The sequence below is a fragment of the Numida meleagris genome, chromosome 4 (genome assembly GCF_002078875.1).
Source record: "Numida meleagris isolate 19003 breed g44 Domestic line chromosome 4, NumMel1.0, whole genome shotgun sequence".
Taxonomy (NCBI): Eukaryota; Metazoa; Chordata; class Aves; order Galliformes; family Numididae; genus Numida; species Numida meleagris.
In genome coordinates this window covers 69,061,226-69,075,011 of record NC_034412.1, presented here as the reverse complement: position 1 = coordinate 69,075,011, position 13,786 = coordinate 69,061,226, and the positions used below count along the sequence as shown (strand labels likewise).

Genomic DNA, 13,786 nt, shown 5'->3' with positions numbered 1-13,786 from the left:
AGCTGCATTGCCATTACTTTGCTGCAGCCATGGTCTCCTGTGTGGGACATTATGGAGCCTTTTTCCAAGTGTGGACACATTCTGTGCCCCCAGCTCCCCACACTCACTGCACCGCCAGCACTCTGGGAGCTTCCAGCAGCCTGCAGGGACTGGGCCCTTCCTGGCATTTCTGATACCTCAGCCAGGATTCGGCTGTGCATCCCGTAAGGCAGCCTGGATTTGCGGGGACACCTCAGAGCCGTTTGATGACGATGCCCGTAACTTTGGGAAGTGTGAGTCAGCAGCTGCATGCCGCCAAGCATCCCGTTGCCAGCACCGCGCGGTGCCGGGGCTCCAGCAGCCTCGCAACGCCTGCTGCAACGCCTGCCAGTCATTACTTAGCAGCGCGTGAGGTTTTATCGCTAACTGTGCAACACTGCCTGCGAACCGGGCAGCACTTGTCCTAGTGTTTTTAATGCGTTTTCAAGGGAGGTTAAATATCACCAGCTCTGGGTGCAAAAAGATGGTGGAGGCACCATAAAGAACCCCAGGATCCCCAAACCCAGCCCCAACCCTGCAGCACATCTGCCCGAGCCCAGCGCTTGAGGTCCGGGGTCAGGGCTGCGCCCCCAGCCCGTCCCGGTGGCGACGGCGATGGGCGGGCAGGGCCGCCCCACGCGGGGGAGGAGCGCGGAGGGAGGGACCCGATGGGGCGGGGATGTGCGGCCGGGCCGCGGGCCGCGGAGTGCGCGGCCGGGATGCGGTGCGGGAAGATGGCGGCGGCGGCGCCCTCCGCGCCTGCAGCCGGGGCGGCGGGCGGCTGGGGCGGCGTGCGGCGGCGCTGCCAGCGGCTGCTCTACTGGGTGCCCGTGCTCTTCATATCCAGCATCCTCTGCTGGTCCTACTACGCCTATGTCACCCAGCTCTGCCTGCGTGAGTGCCGCCGGGCAGAGAGGGAAGGGTAGGAGGGAGGGAGGCAGCGGGCTCCACGGGACGGGCGGGTCGGGAGCTGGGGGGCGCGGCCCGTTGTTTGTCCGCTCCGCCGCCACGCCTGCGGCCGCGGCCGGAGCTGCAGCTCGTGCAGGTAGCACGAGCACAGTTAGCGCTCCTCTCTCCTTGCACAGCTGCGTGCGGGAGCAGGGACTCCTGCCGGCCGGCACGGAGAGGTACCGGAGAGTTCCCGGTCAGGGAGCGGTGCGGGCAGAAGGCTTGGGGCAGCGGGGCTCCCCGTGCCGCTGGTCGGCCCTCCGGGAGCTGCCACTGCTCCCGGCGGGGACGTGACGCCGGCCGCTGCCGTGCCCTCGGAAGTCACCCGGCTGCGGCTTGGCGCTCCGCGACCGCTCGGGCGGTGGTTACCGCGCGCTGGTGCGAGCTGGTTGGGTTAGGGCAGTCGAACCAGGAGGGTCTGTTACACAGCATGCCAGCTCGGCTCCCTGAGCCGACTTCAGTTCGTGTTGGAAGGCATCTTGTAGGAGTTTTGGATGTGTCATGGTGTTTAGATGCTTCGCGGTTTTCATTTGAAAGTAGATGTTCCGTAGCACAAAGGAACGCAAATTATCTGTTGCTTCCCCTTCACTCTGATGTAAGAGGTGAGGTTCAGGGACCATCGAGCTGCTCGGCGTCAGTTCAGTGGACGAGGATGAGGGGGAACACCCTGGTCAAGCTCGGTGCATTTGTATGGCTGTGCAACTTTGCCGGACTTCAGCTGTCTGTGTTAAAAATCTTAGCAGTCTGGTAACTAATTTGGGATATATATGTACTTTTTAAGAATGTGATGAGAGGTCTTGTGTAGTACAGGTGCTTGGCTGCACAGCTGGGGCGTTGCAGCAGCCATGGTTTCTAGGCCTAGCACCTCTCTTTGGGTGAAAGGCACCAGCTCTTGCTATGGGGTACTTGCTGCATTGAGGATGAGCTTCTTATAGCTTTTTTTTCCCCCTCCACTAACAGCATTCAAATTTCATACAATAATTATGGTTGAAAAGACCTCTAAGATCATCTAGCGCAACAGTCAGCCCATCATCCCATGCGCTCTAACCACCTCCTTCAGTGCCACATCTCCACATTTCTTGAACACCTCTAGGGACAGTGACTCCACCACCTCCATGTGCGGCCCATTACAGGATTTGTTAAAAAAAAAAAAAAAAAGTTAGTTTTAAGTGCTGCTCTTCAGATGAGGGCTGGGATTTGGGCACTGCATTCTGACAAGAGGAGCAAAGAGACCACGGCAGTGTGAGGAAGTGTTGTCCTGCAAACAGTGGGAAGCAGCTGAGGGGCTGTCAGGTGGCAGCAGGAGGCTGGGATGCATCAGAAGGCAGTGACCCTATAGTCAGCATCTGTCTCAGTGCACACAGTCATTGATGCTTAGACAGTAGAGTTGACTTAAAACTTACTGTAAGCTATGGTATGTGGGGGAGTAGAGAAAGGGACTGTAGTGAGGAAAGCTGTGGGTACTGAAGTCCTTTCTATGGACAAAGGCATTTCTTTAAATTTTCTTTCAAAATCTTTCTTTACTCCCTGTCCATTTCTTCTGTCTTACCCGTGTTGGAATTTAACATAGCAGTTGCCTGTTACTAGCACTAATTCCATCTCTTATCCATATCTGGATGTTTTTCCTCATTTTTGGCATATTAAGACAAAACAAACTTGTGTCTTGTCTCACTAATGAATATTTAGTGTAAACAACAGACAGAATAGCTAACAGCTCTGAGAACGAAAGCCAACAGCAGGAAAGGACTGTAAGCATTTCGGGCCTTTGAAGCCAGCCTGTGTGCTCCACTCATCCTCTGCTCCTGCAGCGCTGCTGGCTCAGGGGATGTGTGTAACACTCGTTTGATTGTGACTTGCTGTCACTGCTGCAAGCAACGAGACAATGTACAGCAGACAGCATCAAGCATTGTGCAGCAGGACTCAGCAAGCAGCACTGCACATGTGAATGGTTTCTTTGAGCTTTTAGTGATGAGAGTTTCAATGAATGGTTTGGATGTTTTTGCAGTTTTGTCTGAGTATTGAAGGAAAATGTTTACATTTAAAAATGAAAAAAATAAGTTCCTTAAGGTGTCCCCTTTTATCCCTAAGACTGTTGGGTATTGTAGTTACAGAATTGAGTAATGTTTTAGAAGGGGGGGGGTAGGGGGTAGAGGAGGGTAATGATATAGCTTTAGAAATTGAGGGGGGGAAAAAGGGAATTGAGAACTTTGACCTATGATATTACCATGCGTTAACCTTTAAGATAAAGGAGAAAGTTCTTGAACACTAGCAAATGTTTATCCTTTCCTGCTATTTATAGAGTACAAGAATTAAAAGTGCTGTTGAGTCAGTTTTTAATAGTTTTAATAGAAGTGTGTTAAATGCAAAATAAATTTATTTTCAAAGAATCTCTAGCACAATATGTGAGAAATGCTATTTCTTACGGGTCTAAAGGACAATCCTGCTGCTTACTGTGTCTTTGCGTGTCATTTTGGGGGCAGGATGTGAAGTCACCACTGAAGGGCTGGACTGAACACTGATGTCTGTGGAAGGGAACATGCATTGTACTGGAGACTTTACGTCTTTACGGCAGTCTAATTTTTCCTGGATAGTGTAGATAGACTTGTTTCTAGGATCAGCAATACACTTAAGTAAAATGGGGCTTTTATTTTTTTTTCTTTAATGAGTGAATGGCCAGATTATATCTTTGAGCAATGAAGGAGTGAGGTTTACCTATGTGTGAGTGCTGGAGATGAGCGTTACGTTTTCCAGACCATCAGTGCCATTTTTGGGATCAGCAGAATAAAAGGCAAATGTCTCAGCTGAAAGGCCATGTCAACACGATGAATCATGGCATTGCTTACAAATATGCAGGATAATATTGTTTTTTTCAAGTTGGTGGAAGCATGCATCCAGTAGTATGGAGTTCTGAACAAAGAGATGAGAAATTCAAGTGTTGAAATGACTGCTTATTTTTAGGAATGAGAAAATACTTACTGACTTCAGACAGCTTAAAACCAATCCTGTCTATGTACTGGAAAAGGCTGCATGCTGTAGAGGGAAGGTTTTAATCCAGGATTTCTTGACCTTATTGCCTCTGATTAATTTGTAGTCTTTGGTTAAATCAGATGAAGTTTTGTGTGAGATATCACAACTTGTCAAATTCATTTCTTCCATAAAAATATTCCATGTGACGCCAAATTATCACACCTGGAGATAAAGTGAATACAAAATGATGCTTAGTTATAATACATATGGAAGTACGTGGTGAAATCTCATGGTTTTCTAACTCCAGCCACTTGTCTGTGTATATTTGGGCATGCATAAGTATTAAACTGAAGAAAAATTTAAACATATTTCTTTTCGTTGTTTTTATCTTCTCTGTTTGCAAGCCTTTCAAAATTTCATAAAGAATGATGAACTTTAAAAAAGAGAAGAAATTACAGGCTACTTACCATTAGTATGCTGAGTTTTTATAGTGAAGCCAGTGAAATTTCAACCTAAGGTATCTGGAACAACAGTATGAACTGAAAATTGAATTTTCCCCCATCCTCTTCATCCATATGTTCACACTCAGAAAATGCATTTTGGATCCAGTAAGTTCTGTGTATGCAAAGAAAATAATTTTTCTCCTGTCTTCCTCCTTTAGTGCATCTCTAACTCCCATTAGTAGAACTATAAGGGGCTTTGAGTAGTTATCCACTCTATGCTTTGGGTGAGGCAGAACCCATAGTTATGCTTCTGACAGTTGTTTGACGGAAATGTTCCTGACAGTTGGATATGGAGATACTTTTTTTCCCTACGGGTTGTGATTTGAAGTTATGTATAAGAAGGGAAATGTGGAATTTGACGGTGAAATTGTCACCAAAAACATCTGTCACAGCAACTGTGCTGATGAAATGGTTGTCCGGTAAAGTACACGCTGGTTTCATGCATTCATCTTTAATCCATTTTTACATGATATTGATTTTAATTTGAACGATAATGCTCTTGGTCAGGGAATCTTGTCTTGAAATACAGCCTGAATTTGTAACTTTAAAGAAGGTAAACCAGTGTGTCGTGGAGCATAGAAATGAGCTGTACACGTCTTTTTAATGACTTCACTGAAGGGAGAGGGAGGAAATATTCCCACCTGGTGAGTAGTTTGGCTGATTTGGGAAAGTGTAAGTGACTTCAGTGCAGTTGAAGGGAGAGGCGACAAGTCGTTAGCAGTCCAATCAGGAGAGCTCCTAAACCGCAACCTGGTATTTTGCATTTGAATATGAAACTATGCTCTGCTCACCACTACCTGCAGTACAGAACAGAAAAACGTGACACAATGCCCAGCTGCTAAAGATGTCAACGGTCATGAAATGGATGGAGGAGCAGGCTGGTTAGTGCTGAATGGAGGTATTTGACTGAATGCAATGTCAGTGGAATGGAATTACAGAGGGATAAAAAGCTGCTTAATTTTCACAATTTAGAGGCAGAATTAATGCATGCCCTAGAGGCATGGCACAGTGTCATCAGGGGATCAGGAGCAGCAGAAAGAAAGGAAAAAAAGTGCGGGCCCAAGACTTAGTCAACTGGATTTGAGCTCTTTGTTCCATATGTTCTCTGAACGGATCAAAGGATTTATGGTACTTACTGCTCATGTCTTGCAATCATCTACAGCTTATGCTTTACTATAGAAATACATGGAAGTTGTAATGTGATTGATTGTTGACAAACGTCCTATCTGAACATTTGCTGCTAAGGTAGCAAAGGCTTTAGGTCAAAGCATAATTGTATATTTATACTACGTTTTGCAAACACCATTTTTTTTTTTTCCCTCTTCTGAGACCTTTGGTTACTTTTGGGAAAGTTTTAAAAACTCACAGCTGAAGTAAAATTGGCTTCTGAATTTTAGCCAGCACAATTCCCATGAGTTTCTTATATTTAATTTGATTTCTCTCAGAGTTAAAAAATAAAAAATTCCACTTCTGAAATTGAGTTAAAGTCTGTGTTAATTAAGACTGATGTTTCATTACGTGTAGTGCCTGCTGTACTACCTCTAGTTTTTGTGCCTTGAAGGTCAAACCGTGGCTATAAATTGAAAACCTCAGGTCTGTGATGAAGATATAATTATCAGAGAGGATTGTGTCTTTGGTTAAAGATGTAACACTGCTTGATACATAGCACCTTGTACAGATGTGTTTGCTGGTATGTATTCTTTCTCTGCTATAAAGAGTCTGATCATCCTAATTATTTAGGAGTAGCTTTAAGGTACTCTTTGTGACTTGGAAAGTCAATAAGAAGTTTGTGGAGGTGAAAGATGAGATCTGTTTTGGGACATACCGTTTGCAAGTGATGTTTTTGTTGACCCTACCTAAAAGACTGTCGGATAGCAGCTGCCTGCTGAGTAGAGGGCTTTGATGTAGTTTGATGGGCATAGTGCTAGGGGTTAAAATGAATCTACCAACACATTCACAAATACTGCCAAATCCAAATGTGTGGATTACTAAGGACTGCTTAAACTGAGCTTAAATCTCCCAGGAACTGTTCTGTTGCTTTTGTCCTTTAATGAAGCACTGGTGGCTGAGTCTTCCCCCTTGTCATTCTGAATCAATGCAGTTCACTGCTCTGTCTAGAAGAGTGATGGTTTGTATTACTGGCACTGATTTTTTATTTTTTTTTTTCAGACAAGGATAGAGTATTTGTCACAACAGTAAAACATTTTTATGTGTACAGAGAGTTAAACTGCATTTATAGATCAGTGTTTTACTGCTTCAAATGTGGTATAAAGATAAAACACATACTCAGTTTTGTGAATCAGGTTCGGGATGTTAAATTATTTTAAAGTTTGAGAGAAACAACTATTTCTAGGTGTGGCTGCAGAGCCTCAGAATTAAATCCATCTGATATTCCCATTCCAAAGTTTTAAATATTTCAAAGATGTACATCAAATGTGGAAGAAAAATTTTAAATTTAAAAATTAATTCGTTGCTTTGTCCATTTTTTTTTTTTAAATCCATTACATTCACTCCTAAGGAGCTTTGATTTGGGGTTTAGAAATCAAGGTAGATTTAATGCTGAAAAACTGATGCACATTTTTTTTTAACATTAATTTTTATCTTCCAAGATCTTTGGGATTTTGTGCTAGCAAGGTTTCTTCCCCTGTATCTAGCTATCTGGAGATGGATACTTACTTAATTTTTCCACGGGTGAGAATAAAACATTTCTAGAGAAAATGAGCTGTCTTTCAAGAAATGGTAAGTCCAGTTCTAACCCCGTGTTAAGGTCTGACCCAGTGCAAAGTGGCTTGGCAGAGTATGCATGAGTTAACCTTTTACAAACAATTTGTAGAGTCTGGCAGCCTTTGTCGTGCTATCTTGCTGTTGTGTGACTGGACCTGTTTCAGTTAGTCAGAGGCTGTTTTGCTGGTCATTTTCCATGTCATCCTAGCCTGCTCTGTGGCTGAAGTCATGAGGCTGAGGTACTCTCTGGATATCTTCAGACCTGTGGAAGCAAGCTCACCAAGGCTGTGCTGTGACAAACCACATCAGCAGGTCATCGTGCCCAGCGATGTGGTATCCTCTTGATAGCAAACTAATTTGGTTTTTAAAAAAATCTTTATTGTGAGGGTGCCAGAGCACTGGCACAGGCTGCTCAGAGGCTGTGGAGTCTCCACTTAAGAGACCACCCAAAGCCCCCTGGATATGGACCTGGGCACCCTGCTCTGGGTGTCCCAGCTGGAGCAGAGGGACTCTGAGATCCCCGCCAACAACAACCAGACGGTGGTTCTGTGGTGAAGGAGAGATACTAGGCAGTTTTGAGATAATTTGGCTATCAAGGCAGCATTCCTAATGTTTGAATGCCTTTCTCAGCTAACAGGGGATGAATTCCCCAGGCTCCTCTGTGTTTTTTCCATCCTGATTTTTTTTCCTCTGACTTTTTTTTTTTTCCACCTATATTTTGTAACATAACATTCAGTTTCCAGTCTGCTGCTACTTTTTTGCAAGCATAGACAATGTATTTGGCAGTTCAACTACTGAGTGTGATGTGTCTTGGTGGATGGCATGCAAGAAACAAGGCTTCTGGAACTAGAAGTTGGCATCTACTTTGGCCAACATCCCATGTATGTCCCAGCCTGCTCCCTGATGCTGATGAGCACTGTCTGTGGGCTGTGTAATGAAACAGAGAAGCTCTAATTATGTGATAGTCTGCTAGTACTGAACCGTAAATGGCATCCTGGCAGTGTAGCAGCGGAAGGCTAATTGCTAATGAGGATGGCCCTGCAGTATCGCAGATGAGCAGAGCTGTAACTTTTTACTGACTACTTGAAGACAGGTCATGGGTTTACAATTACCTCCGGCTCTGAAAATATGGAAACTGCCATACCACTTCTATTTCAAAGGATTTTATTCTGCTTCCTCCGAAATTGTAAAAATTGCTTCACAATTGGGCTTGGCGTGTCCTTGGTGCTTATTTTTGGTCGTTGCAGATGTAAGTGCTTTCTACACTTATTATTTCTATGCTATTTGACTACCAGTAAGTGAATGTGCAGCAGTTAAGCTCATATTTATTAATGACCGTACATGCTCTGACCTACTTTTTTGTGCATTACCAGCAGTGAATATAACCCCTAGGAAGAGAGATGAGGAAACGACCAGAAAGAGTAGTATCAATGATTCACAAAAGACTATATAATCAAATACTGCTGAATAATATTGCAAAGCCAGATCACTGTATCAACTGAAAAAATAGAGAATGGTTTTTTAATAAATACATCAAGGGTGCTGTTCAGAAGGTGGGCAAAATAGCAAATGTTTCTTTGTTAAAATTAAAAATTAGTCAGTTTTTTCTTGTTAGAAAGTGATTGTTCCATGCACTTAAGTTGCATGATTTTTAGAATTATAAACACCTTGCAGTTACCCTAAGAAGATTTTATATTGCAGTCATTCTACAAAAATAGTTTTTCACAAGAGATTTAAAGAAAAGTTTGATTTGTAAGGGCTGTTCATTTTTTTGCTGTTTAATTCCTCCATATCTGAGAGCAAAGAGAGTTATAGCAAATCTTATTTCATCCCTGATCCTGTGGTACTGCAGATACATGTTCATTACTTTCCCACAACTTTATACTTCCTTCAGAGTGCCTTTCTCAAAGGTGATTTAAAAAGATGCAAGCACAGAATCATAGAATAGCCTGGGTTGAAAAGGACCTCAAAGATCATCGAGTCTCAACCCCCCCTGCTGAGTGCAGGGTCACCAACCATTAGACCGGGCTCCCCAGAGCCATGTCCAGCCTGGCCTTGAATGCCTCCAGGGACGGAGCATCCACAACCTCCTTGGGCAACCTGTTCCAGTGCATCACCACCCTCTGTGTGGAAAAACTTTCTCCTAATATCTAACCTAAATCTCCCTGTCTCAGTTTAAAACCATTCCCCCTTGTCCTATTGCTATCCACCCTCATAAACAATCGTTCCCCCTCCTGTTTATATGCTCCCTTCAAGTATTGGAAGGCCACAATGAGTTCTCCCCAGAGTGTTCTCTTCTCCAAGCTAAAGAAGCCCAGTTCCCTCAACCTTTCCTCATAGGAGAGGTGCTCCAGCCCTCAGATCATCTTGGTCGCCCTCCTCTGAACTCTCTCCAAGATCTCCATGTCTTTCTTGTGCTGGGGGTCCCAGGCCTGGACGCAGTGCTCCAGATGGGGCCTGAGCTGAGTAGATGGGGACAATCACCTCCCTCTCCCTGCTGGCCACTCCTCTTTTAATGCAGCCCAGAACATAGTTGGCCTTCCAGGATGCAAGCACACACTGCTGGCTCATGTCCAGCTTCTCGTCCACCAGGACCCCCAAGTCCTTCTCTGCAGGGCTGCTCTCAAGTAGAAGGAGTAATAGTTTGCTTTGTGTAAAGTTGCGGGTCATTGAATATCTTGCATATTCCTCTGCACTGTCAGAGGGGATGTTTGCTAAACAGTTCAGCTGGATTCCTTGTAAACAGCCATTGCAATATGTGTGGAGATAAAGAGTGGCAAGGTGGAAGATGGTGGCTGCTCTCTGGAGTTGATGCTTCTACTTCCATCTTGCTCAGTCAGGGCAACTCAGGAGTGCATGGAATAGTTCTGAGCTTTGCCACTGTGTAAGAGAGAGTACAGTGGTGAGATGTGTCCAAAAAGCTGGTTCTCAATCACCTGTGGGCACTTAATGTTTTAGCCTTCATGGTCTGCAGCTGCTGTCAGGAGTACTTGGCTTCCAAGCTAGATATTGCAGAAGCTGAAAAGATGTTCCAATGAGCAGATGCAGACTCTGAAGGAGCATATTTAATCTGAGAGGTGCACAGAAATTTTGAAAAGCTGTAGGCTTGCAGTGAGAAAGAAATTACTAAATTTGAATTTGTCAGATGAGTTGGTCCCTTACATGCATACATGCAGGGAGTTTTTGTTGTGGGCAGATGGACCATCAGCATTCAAATTCTCTCTGTCCTTAATCAATAATTCTAATTGGTCGCCATCAGCTGTGCTATTTTAGGGATGAGGATATGTGGAGGAAGGGAATGTGCTTGTCTGATGTTGATTCAGTGTTCAGAAAATAAGTCTCAAGCAACTTAACTTTGGATAAAATCTATTGCCTAACGGGGGGAAAGGGTGGTGACAAGTCCTCTCACAGCAGTGCTCTAAGCCATTCCCTTGATAGGAGGAAAAATAATACAAAGGTTAGTTGAGTTAACTTTAGTTTGAAATTAGTGCTTCTGCACTGTATGCCTGGCTAGGGCTTTTTTGTTAGCAGAGTAGTTATTCTGAGAAGACTAGCAAAATTGCTGTTACAGACTGTAATGGTATGGTTATGAAGGTATGCAGAATCCTTACCAAGTGGAGGAATAAAATCAGCATTTGTGAACTGGCTCTCTGCCCTAATTTGAGAGCTCCAGTGCTCTTAAATTAACGCATTAGCTCTAAAGATGTCTTTCAGTTACTTCTTGTGGATGACTATGTACTTAAAATTTTGCTGGTTTTTGTACATTCTCATCCTGCAGCATTTCAGCTACTTAGAGTCATGTGTAAACAGGCTCCCTCTGCTTCTTTCTAGCAGTCATCTGGGTTGATATCTAGTTTATCAAGCTGTGCTGTCAATTATCTAAGTCAGAAGGTTGTGGGAAGCCTAGAGTTTTCTTTATAATTCACGACTTCTGTGGTGTCTTTCTGACTTCTGTAAGAACTCTATAAACATGGTTATTTACTGTTTTCACTCAGTTTGGGTAGGTGTTTCTTTTAGTAGAACTATAGTCAAATATCCATTTTAATAGACCTGAAATAATTTAGCCCATCTAGTCCAAATCCCTTATCAAAGCAGGGTTAGATGTGAGATCAAGCCAGGTTGTTCAAGGTTGTATCTAGTCTCCAAAGGTGGAGACTGCACAGCCTCTCTGGCCAACTTACTTCACCAGTGAACTGTTCTCATGATGGGAAAGGTTTTCCTTGCGTTAAATCTGATCCTCTCATTTGAATTCATGGCCAATATTTCTTGTCCTTCACCAAACGCCATTACATTAGCCCAGCTCTACCTCCTTGATGCCTCTCTGGAGGTCATGGAGGGAGGGTTGGGTCTTCCCAGAGCCATTCCTTCCCAAGGCTGATCCAGTCCTACCAACCTGGAGGCTCTTCCCCGGGCTTGCAGCTTGGTTGTTTTGGTGGGCCCAAAGCTGGGGGCAACATTCTGATTGTGGTCGATTTTGGTCTGTTTTGATTTTTGTGCCTTGGAGATCTGAGGTATCACTGACGAAACAGGTTCTGGACTCTGAAACCTCAACCTCAAAAACAGAACGTATATAAATAACAACCATTATAAAGAACATCGTAAATAACTTGAAGAGCAACAGCTAAGGAAATAACAGTTCTTCAGAGGTGGCTTCTCTTGGGCTAAACTTGGGCAGCTTCAGATAAAAGGAGGGTGCTATGGAACAGAGCCTGTGAGTAGGAGACAGGAAGCTTTGAAAGTAATTGAATCTGATATTAGCTATTTACCTATGTCTGTGATGAATGTATACAACTGCGCTGTAAAAGTGTTAGTATGTGGTCTTAAGCTCGTATCATTTGATGATGATTCTTCCCTTTTCATTTGAAAAACAAGTTTAAAATACTCAGTTATGTCATTTGCTATTTAAACATAATTTTACTCTTTCTTTCTCATTTTTCAGTAACAATGACAATCATTGGAGAAAAAGGTAAGATTTTTGTTAGCTGCTTATAAGTGGAATTCATATATCAGGGTAATAAAATAGTTTTCCAATAAATTGAGATGCACATCTAGTCAGCCTTAAATGAGGTGGGTTTTTTTTATGTTCCTCAGCTCCCTTTGTTATCCTGTTACTGCTTTTGCCATTCAAAATAGAGGTGAGGGAAAATGAGAACTTCTTACACTTCTTACTGGCTTTCTGAGGTGTCAACTAAAATAACTGTCATATTCTGTTTTGAACATTTTTTTTTTTTTTAATTCACAACAGGGAAGGCTCTTGTAAAATGAAGGCTCTTGAAAATGAGCAGTGTTTATGCAGGGTACGACATAACGTAACTGAGAGGTGAATTTTTTTCTTCAGCTTCATTTTAGCCAATGTCTTTGAATGAACAGAACCCTTAAGATATGTAACCCTTCTAGAAATTAATAAGACTGCCTGATTAGTGGAGCTCCTACCCAATTTCCCAGTGTGGGAAAACTGGTTACTGAGAGACCTGGGAAAAGTGATGGCTCAGGACCTTGGCTGTGCTGGAAGATTGAGGTGCTTAGGTCTTGTGCAGATATTAAAGGGAATCATGTCTTCAGGCTATTTTTTTCTTCCTATGTATGAAAAAGATAGAAAATACTAATCACAGTTACCATTCTTGCAACAATAAAGTACAGATGAAGATTAGTAAATGTGTGGAGTACCAAACTGATGTAATGCCCTGCCTTGTCCTCATTTTTTACCATGAATATGCTGTTTTAAATAATACCAATTTTGATTGAGAGAATCAAGGTTTATTTAGAATTGATAAAAAATGTTCCGCTAAAAATATGGTCTGTTTCTGACAGATGCTCATACAATAGTAAAATAGTCATTTAGTGTAATCTGGGATATTGTGATTGTTCTGGGTTCCAGATCTATTCTTTATGTATGTTGATGAGATTTTTTTCTTTTTATAAACAGGACATATGGCGCTCTTCAGATTTTGTTAGCTTTTGTTTCTTATTTTTGTAACTGTATAGTGAAAAAGAATAAATGTTTACCATGTTGCCACTTCTTTTGAATAAACAAACATTGGTACCAGAAACATATATTCAGGAGTTACTCTGGAGGCAAAACTACAACAAACAAAAACATTCAGGGCTGCTTTTCCTGCACTCGTGTACAGCATCGGATGTGCATTATGGAAAATCCTCTAATGCTGAATAGCCATATATATGTAGGCTAACCATATGAGGACAGTATTTCAGATTGCGTAGTGAAAGTGCACAGGTTTCCCTTTATGATGTCTTTTGATGATCTTAAGAGTTTACAGCACCTGCATAAAGAATATTTGGCAGCTGTAGAGTCCGTGTAACCCTGTGCTCTGTATAATCTGAGTTCATCTGTATAGCAGGGAAATATTTTGCACTGCTGTGGTCCTAACTGGCCTTTATTTGCCAATTCTGTATCCAAGGAAGAAGAACTGAAGGAAATGTTCCTACTTGTATACTAGGGCAAGTAAATCAGAGAGCACAAGTTTTGGATTTAGTGTTCACTGTAATGAATTGATGGCATCACTGGTGACTTCCTGTAGTAATGTGCAGAATGACTGGTACATACTGTGAGGGCTTTTGAACAGAAACATACATTGGCCCATGGCAGGCTCTTTGACTGAATGTTA

The 13,786-nt window shown here is 43.1% G+C and overlaps 1 protein-coding gene across 4 annotated transcripts in view; it reads left to right on the top strand.

Moving 5' to 3' along the window:
• Positions 721-13,786, top strand: part of ZDHHC2 (zinc finger DHHC-type containing 2) — a 31,508-nt gene continuing 18,442 nt past the window's right edge. The window contains exons 1-2 of one of the 4 annotated variants that reach the window (XM_021396146.1): positions 721-912; positions 12,100-12,126. In XM_021396146.1, coding sequence (XP_021251821.1) covers positions 738-912; positions 12,100-12,126 — 202 coding nt within the window. In that variant the 5' untranslated portion in view covers positions 721-737. Of the gene's footprint in view, positions 941-12,099; positions 12,127-12,405; positions 12,481-13,786 lie in introns of those variants that run through there. The other 3 variants (XM_021396148.1, XM_021396147.1, XM_021396149.1) reach the window with 3 other exon arrangements.